Below are 8,896 nucleotides of genomic sequence, written 5' to 3' on the forward strand. Positions count from 1 at the left end.
GTTCCGTTATTGAATATTATAGGTGTGTAAACTCAGCAAAATATTCTAAAAGAGTCCAGTAGCCCATAATTCCCTGTTTTTTTGATATTGCAGTTGTGCCATCTTTGGCCAGTGGGAGGACACTGGATTGGTTCCTGTGACTTATATACATAGGCACAGTGCCCATGACCTTTGCTTTCTGATTCAGCACACTGTCCCAGCTTCATCTTTTACCTTATCCCATCTTCATTTTCTACCTTAGATCTAGCATCAGCTGTTTTCACAGGGAGCCATCATTCCCTTTAGTGACTAATGGTGTTTAGTGGCCACAATCTGGACATATTATTAATTATATTTTTGATAGGTGGGACAATTTAAAATAGTATCTTTCCTCCCTTGAGAAGGACATAGTGATTCGGCTCTTAATTTACTGCCCCTCTTATATACTAGGTTTTATTGCAGTCATTTTTGGGTTTATAATTACAATAATAGTTGCTTTTTATTGTGCACTTGGTTTATAACTGATACTATGATAAACCTTTGACATTGTATTCTTCTCCTCCTTTGAAAAAAAAGAACAAAAAAACCTCAAAAGAGATTTCATTCCTGAAGTGTAGACGAGGAAATAGTGATTTAGAGCTTAAACAGTCTTCCAGAGTTGACCTTTAAAATTGGTCTAAGTTCTTTATTATACATTACATGTTTAATTAGGATCAGGAGGTGTAGAGAGAAACATGGCCCTTGGATTTTAGAAATTTATATTCATCAGATTACTAGCTTTAAAAAAAATGAAATTAGAGAATAAATTTTAGCATAATTAGATCTAACCATCAAACAGGACTGGTGACTGTGTGAAAGGCTAAGAGTACTTATGAAGCAATTGGGCTGGTACCAGCAGGGAATTGTTTGCCTGTCTGAAATGCTCTTGAGGAGTGGACTGGTAGTTATGGTAATTAAATAAATTACAGTTTAAAATGACCTTAGCATTAGTCTTTAGAATAGTTGAAAGAGATCATTTGGCTAGTGGCATCTCTGACTCTAATGTCTTACTGCTTTTATATGTAGTGCTGCCAAATGTTTAACATCTTATCAGTTTCCCATATTTCATTAATAAAAGTCCAGGGGGCACGGTAGTACACTCCTATAATCCCACCATTCAGGAGGCTGAGGCAGGAGGCTGTAGTTCAGGGACAGCCTGAACTGTATAGCAAGACTGTCTCAACAACAAAAGATCCATATTCCTTAGCTAGATTTTAAACGCCCTTTGCAGTTCATTTATGACTCATTTCACTAAAAGATTCTGTAGTGCTCTTTTACCCAAATCTTGTTAGGTAGAGATCATTTGCCATGCTCATTACCCGGATTAATGCAAATTTTAAGTTTTGCATATATCACTATAGGCAGTCAGAATATAGTCTTAGCTGTTAGTTGTAGAGGTTTTCATGTGATTGTGCTGAAATTTGCAGCAGATAAGCTTTTCAGGCAATCTTTAATATATGACTATTAAGCATATAGCCTCCTGTTAAGATGATACATTAGAAATAATTTTGAATAAACTGCAGGAATAGAGCTTCTGTAAGAACTTCATTGAGGTTTCTGAGTTTGAAAAGTGCATAGGAGGCCTGAACATGTAAAAAGCCTTGGTACTTGTTACAAATACAGTAGTTTATTTAGGAATCCCTGACTGGAAGGTTGTAAGTTGATTAATTGTGGGTGCTGTAGGGAACAAAGTTTAGGGTGTCCAGCCTGTAGCTTCCTCTCAGACCACTGCTTTTGACTTACAGGGAGAATTCTGGTGAGTTTCATGATCTATGCATTCTTCTCTGGCTTAATCTTTACTTTGTTTTGTTTAACATGTTCATGATGAGGTATAATTTGTGTGTCTTTCTGCCAGCTCACTTTGAACCACCAGTGGTACATGTATTCTGTGCCATTGGGCAGTGTGTGACAGTCCCATGGGATGGTATGAACCACTCAATGAAATAGTTGTGTATGTACCACCAGTGGTTCAGGGTAGTAGGAACATATTAATGTTCTTTTCCTGCTGACTCAAAGCTGTCTTTGTGCAATTCTGGCCAGTCTCAGTATCTACATATGTATTTATGTGTGTACTTTCAAGTTGACCCTTTTCTGTCATTTTTCTTTACTAATATTGTTTAAAACTCCATGATAAGGACTTGGGATGTAGCTCAGTGGTAGAACATTTGCCTCACATGTGCAAGGCCATACAGTCAGCCTTCATTACTGGAGCAGGGTCCATGCTTTGTAATTCCTACTGTTGTTTTCGCTAGAAAGCTTCTGACCCTATAATGATGAAAGACTGTCAGTCTGCATAAGGGGTCAACTGTCTTACAAGTTTGTTATGGGAACAGGAGGAGGGCTGTACTATAGAACCATTTCAGCTGTAGCTCTGTACTTTTGCTGCTATGTACCATTAACTGCTGACTGATGTATTTTCCTCAGAATTAGTAATACTTGGCAAATGACATTTGACTCTGGTTTGCTCTGTCTTATCTTAATTTGACTGCTTATTCTATTTAGCAAAAAATATTAAAGCACATATTTAAAACAGGATAGGAAGAACCAAGAATACATTACTGAACACAGAAACACTACTAACATGATTTTAAAAGTTCATCTGAGTAAGTCACTTTATTCTTACATATGCTTTTAACTGCTTATTAAGCTGGCAAAGGGAATAAAAGTTATTGTTTCATAATAATAATGAGAACTTCTATTTTACTTTGTATTAGTTTTCTAGTGGTGCTGTGATAAATTACCACAAACTTAGTACTGTATTTAAAATTACATTTATAGACTGGGCGTGGTGGCGCATGCCTGTAATCCTAGCGCTTGGGAGGCTGAAAACAGGAGGATCACTGTGAGTCCGATCTACATAGTGAGACCCTGTGCACCCTATACTAAATGCATAAAAATAAATAAATAAATAAATAAATAAATAAATAAATTACATTTGTTACCTTATAGTTGTGTAATGAGAACTGTGACCAGGTCTCAGTGGGCTACATAGGATACTGGCAGGCCTGCTTTTGTCCCCCAGTGGTTCTGGGGGTAAGAACACATTCCTTTGTTTATTTCAGCTTTGAAAGGCTTTGCCCGTTTATAGCTTTTCCCTCCTCCATCTCTGCAAATTCAGCAACATTGAATTCCACTGCCCATTTTAGTCATATTTTTCTCTGACAAACGAATTCTACTCAAGGAAAGGCTCTTTATTCTTAGAGAATTGTGTGATTAGGTTGGACCTGCTGGTGCCTGGGTAACCCAGGGTAATTTCCACACCTTGGAGTCAGTAACCTTCTGTCACACCTGCAGTGCTTTTCTGCTGTATTAGCTCATAGATTCACATGTTGTGGGGACAAGAACCTGGATGTCTTTTTTATTCTGCCTATCACAAACTTAATACTTATTTTTTAAACTTAATTGCAAATTAAACATTTTATTTGTGTGATGTTTGATCATACATTTTAAAGACCAGAATCTTTTGTTAGATAGAGGTCAGGTAGTAAGCATATTGTTCTTATTTGTTCTGAAATGGGCAGGATGTTCCTTGATGCTATATTTGCTTGTAGGCATACATCTTATCACTTTACATATGCGTGCCAGGCAAAATGTAGCTGGTTACTCATAACTGTGATCAGGAGATGAATAAATGCTAGCAGATTTTGCTTTACTAGGAAGGAACTCTGTAAGCATATATGTTAAAAATAAAAAAAAAAAAAACTGTGTCTTTCAGGGATCCTGTAAGAGTTTTAGTGGTACTGAAAGAAAAGATAGGTTAAACATAGAGGTCAGTTTTCTTGTAACTATGTGCTAATTCTACTTTTTTTACTTTTGTGTTCTATATCAGTCACTTACAGGTCAAAATTTATGGTGTATATAATGGTAACAGATTTTTGTGTCTGTTTGCAGTTGAGGAAAATAATTGCAGAATTTCTATCATTTCATTTGTAAAGGTTTAAATCATTGTGTTCCCTTTGAGTTGAGGGCATTAGTATGTAAGCATTGTTTGTAGCACTACTATGAAGCACCCTTCTGGTTGTTTTACTTCAGCTAGAGGAGATAGGAAAGGGATCCCTGATGTCTGAATATTTGAGAGGAGAGTCCCCATTGGTTTTTACCTTGTCACACTGCTGTGGTCAAGGGGCACCCCAGGGTCGAACTTCTCAACAATCTTGGGACATAAAACTCTGAGCCTTATCTTTTTGGCTAGAGAACCAGAAAGGAGTCCAGGGAGCCATGGCAGGAGGAGAAATTGTGGAGATCAAGAGCTAGAGAAAGAGTGTCTTACAGTTTTGTATAGGAATTGACAAACCCTCAGGCTCGCTGGGGAGCCCTGCACACTTGAGAAAGATACAGAGAAGCATAGCCACAGCTTCCAAAACTGGACTGTGATATAAACCAGAACCAAGACAGAGTTTTGAGTGGATGCTCTTCCTGATAAAACATTAATTCTGTGTATCATGTGGAAAGCTATGAATATTCTAATCCCTAGAGAACAGCCATGTCACACTTAGGCAAAAATCAGTAAATAAGTTATATAATAATTTTAAAGAAAGTGGAACAGCACAGAGAGAACAAATAGAAATCAAATAGTAGCTGGGCTTGGTGGCACATAGCTGTAATTTCCCCAAATTCTGGGAGACCAAGGTAGGAGGATCCTGATGTTAGAATCCTGGCAGTTTAGCAGCTGAATGAGACCCTGCTTCAAAGTAAGGAGGGTTGAGGGTATAGTTCTTTGTGAAGGCTTTGGGAATTGCCAGTGGGAGGTGAGGAGAGGAAAAAAAGAAAAGGAGGGTAGATCAGTGAAAGGCCTAAACACAGCCGAATGACTAGTCCAAACATACCAGTTAAATGCAGGTTATTTGGAAACAAGAGCCAACTATGTGCTAGCTTTAGAAATTACTTTAAACAGAATGGTATAATTGAGAGGATGGAGACAAACAGTGCTACCAATCAAAGCTGGAGTTGTTACGTTAATTTGATGTATACTTTAGAAAAAGGTATATGTAATAGTAAAAAAATCAGCCTGTCAAAGTTATGAACCTATGTGTGTATTATACATATACCTAACCCAAAGTTTATATCAAGCAACTTTTGTTTTGTTTTTAAGAGTGAGGACAGAACCCAGGGCCTTTGCAGTGTGAGCTGTGTCTGTAGTCCTTTCAGTTTGTTTGTTTTTTCCAGACAAGGTCATTCTTAATTTCATATCTGAGTAAGTCCACAAGTATTTGGAAACTAATTAGTAAATTTTTAATTAACTTATGAATCAAAGAGAAAGTATGATTGGAAACTAGCATCTTGGATAGAATGGAAACATCTCCAAATTTGTGGGATGTAGATGACACAGCAGATAGAGCAAAATTTATAGTAATACTCACTTATTTTAGGAAAAGAAGAAAGGCTTCAGTAGGCCAAACTTCTGTTTTAAGCTGAAAGAAAAGAGTAAACAGAAGGAAATAATACAATTCAAGAAGTAATGAAATAGAAAGCTATGTAATAATCAGTGAAACTATGATCTAGTTTTTTAAATAATTTGTAAAATTGGTAAAATACTAGCTAGAATGACTAAAGAAAAAGGAACTCAAAACCAGTATCAAGTGGAAGGGGAAGTATTTACAGGTTTTAAAATAACAATGCAGTATTGCTATTTGTATTAAGGTTTTAGTAGAGGAACAGATATAGTACAAGAAACAGATATAACACAAGATGTACAAGTGGTCAAGAAATTATAAGATTGGCTTACAACAGTCAGCTGCAGTTGGATGAGGAAGCATGCAGAGGGCATCTGCACACCTTCAGTCTCAAGGTCTGAAGCTCACTGTAGTGATTCCATGCAAGTCTGTCAGTTGGCCGACGGGGTCTGCAATGGAAGGCTGAAGAATCTGCAACAGGAGGCTAAAGGATCCAAGCTGGAGGCTGAAGGGTGTGTTGGCAGCCAGGAAATGAAGTCTGAGCCAGCTACAGAGACTGAAGTTCCTCCAAGGAAGTGGAATGCTGAAGAATCCTTCAAGCCCTTTATATACCCATTTTGTGCTGAGTCATTGTGGGGCAGGACTCCCACAGCCCACTGTGTGGAACCCCCGAGGTCATCCAGCCAGGTTAACACAATGTATTGACCACTACACTATTCAGGTCTTAGATGGAGTAGTCATTTTTTGGAACATGCAAATTACCTAAATTGTCTTACAAACATAGCCAGAATAACCTTAACTCTATTTTAAAAATATGTATCTATTTAATTTAAACTATATCCATTATATTTTTATTGAAGTTAATATCCAAGAAGGAAAACTCCGAGCCCCCATTTCACCAGAGAAGTCCAACAAATATTTATGGAGAAAGTGGGACTACTTGCAAGCATCTTTCAGAAATATCCACATATATGCAGACAACATTAATGTTATTACTGTATAGGGAAGACATTTCAAAAGAGGAAATGTGCAGACCAGGATTCCTTATGAACTGTAGTGAAGAAACTCGGCTAAATTAAATGTCTGTATACCACCTGTGGTTCAGCTGCCCAGCAGAGAGATATACAAGTCTTACTGTGAATGTGTTAAAACTTTTCTCAAAAGACACCAGTAAGGGGCCGGGGACATGGTTCAGTAGGATAAGTGCTTGCCTGGCAAGCACAAGGGCCTGAGTTCAATCCCCGGTTTAAAAAAAAAATACAAAAGACACCAGTAAGAGAATTTAAGGAATGCTCCAGTCAGATATCCAGAATATATAAAGACCTCTCAAAACTTAATAATGAGAAAACAAACTCCATGTAAAAGCAGGCAAAAGAATGAAATGACTATTTGCACCAAGAAGCCATAAGTTAGGGAGAAGAATGCTCAGCATTATTAGTCATTAAGAGAATTTAAGACCTCAGTAAAGTACTGCTGCACAGCTGTGAGAATGTGTCCCGAAGTACAGACCTGTCCTTATCAGCTGGGAAGACCACTTTGGAAAACAGTTGGCATTTTCATCTAAAATAAAGTACACATTTACTTTTAAGTTTCATTCGCTTTCTGAAATACGTAAGAGAACTGGTCATGAAGAAATTGGTATAAAAACGTTCATATTTTTATTCTTATAGCCCTAAACTGTAAACCACTCAAATCCTTCCACTTGTGAGTATATAAACAGGCTGTCTTTTCTCTGATTTGGTACTTACTCAGCCATAAGACAGATGGTAGGCCTGAGACACCACCCAGTGACCACTCTGGACTGCTCTGATGGCATAATGAAAGATCCTAAGTCGACATTTGGGAAAAGCTAGCATTCAGGGGTGGAGAGTAGATCACTGGTTAGCCAGGGACTAAAGATTTGAGGAATGTTTGACTCCATGGGCTGGCACAGGGATATTCTTGTTCTGTCTTCATCGTAGTGGTTATTTCTAAGCTCCATGCATTTGTTGAAACCCTTGTTTTACACTTCATATATGAATGTTTTAAATTTATGTATCTTGTAACACATTATATAAAATGGATGGGTTTTTGTATGAATGTCTTATTTTGTGGTATGTGTGTCTGAGGTAAATAGAATGTTATCTGTGAAATACTTTCTCAGGTGACATGCAAATAGTTTAAAGTTTTCTTTGTATTATCCCATAGGTGTTGAAGTGCCATCAAAAGACTCTTTGCCAAAGAAAAGGCCAATTTATGAAGACAAAAAGAAGAAAAAAATACCACAGCAGCTAGAAAATAAAGAAGGTGTGTATATAAGATGCCTGTGGGTTAGAAACTATTTTGTTTGGCTTTTCCCTGCAACCTTCAAAGTAGACTACCATCTTTTTAAAAGAAATCAGCAAATCAGAATTCGTGTGTGTGTGTGTGTGTGTGTGTGTGTATTTTGCACCCAGGCCTCACAAATGCTGCAAATGTGCTCTGCCACTTAGCTAACCCTCAAATTGCATTTTAAAATTTCTTCCTTGTACTGTATCATACTTTCTTATTATGGTTGTCATTCTCTTCTGATTCAAATTTGAGAGGTGAATGGAAATAATTTACCTTAAGAATTTTCCTATCCTATGAATAACTGTTGTTATAAAAAAACAAAACTATTATTTTTTTCTTTCCCAGTCTTCTGTGATTTTTGTATTCAATCTTAAACAGGTTTCCTTTACGACATATGGTAAACATTTTCTAAACTTAAAAGAAAATAGATTCTTTTTTTTTTTTTTAATTATTTATTTATTTTTATTTATTACATTTATTTATTGTGTGTGTGTGTGTGGCCAGCTCAGCCCACCAGGGGGCGGGGCTGGCTGGCATGTGGTGCTGGGGGATCGAACCGCAGTCCCTGTGCTTTGCCAAGCTTGTTTCAAGTAGGTGCTTTAGACCACTGAGCCATCTCTCCAGCCCCGAAAATAGATTCTTACTAAACATTTCTGTCCTGTACTAAACAGCATCCTATAACAGAAATTGCGCATGGTGAAACTGTTGGTAACTTGGTTCCTGTGCCTTTTTCAGTTTCTGAAGCAGTAGAATTAAGTCCCACTGCAGAAGTTGTGGAACAAGGTATACCAGAGAAAGAAGACACACCACCTCCTGTTGACCCAGGCCAGTAGTCTTCAGCAGTTCATTAATTCCTATTAAATACTGTTGGTGTATCCTAAGTTACCTTAGTTATGATTATCTTTGAGGCCAAATAAATTTCTGGCTGGATAGCCTTATTGCTTAAGGGTTCTTAACTGGTTCTTTTTATTTCCACTTTGACAAAACATGTAAGTGACACTTGAATCACTTTTGTTTTGTTTTGTCAGTGAATGTTTCATGGAGAAATTAGAAGGCTTTAGGCTTTCTCTTTATGGGTCAGAAATCCAAAGAAAGCATGAAGTTCTTTATTTAGTCCTTGGGAAACATCTTTAATTAGAACATTCTAAAAGCCTTTTAAATGTGCATTTTTAAAA

At 37.2% G+C, this 8,896-nt stretch overlaps 1 protein-coding gene across 1 annotated transcript in view; it reads left to right on the forward strand.

Moving 5' to 3' along the window:
* The window catches only part of Eif5b (eukaryotic translation initiation factor 5B), a 97,496-nt gene that overhangs the window by 63,031 nt on the left and 25,569 nt on the right, over positions 1-8,896 (forward strand). The window contains exons 7-8 of the mRNA XM_023717408.1: positions 7,599-7,697; positions 8,457-8,546. Coding sequence (XP_023573176.1) covers positions 7,599-7,697; positions 8,457-8,546 — 189 coding nt within the window. The remainder of the gene's footprint in view (positions 1-7,598; positions 7,698-8,456; positions 8,547-8,896) is intronic.

Source organism: Octodon degus, unplaced genomic scaffold, assembly GCF_000260255.1.
Source record: "Octodon degus isolate 3935 unplaced genomic scaffold, OctDeg1.0 scaffold00052, whole genome shotgun sequence".
NCBI classification, from domain to species: domain Eukaryota; kingdom Metazoa; phylum Chordata; class Mammalia; order Rodentia; family Octodontidae; genus Octodon; species Octodon degus.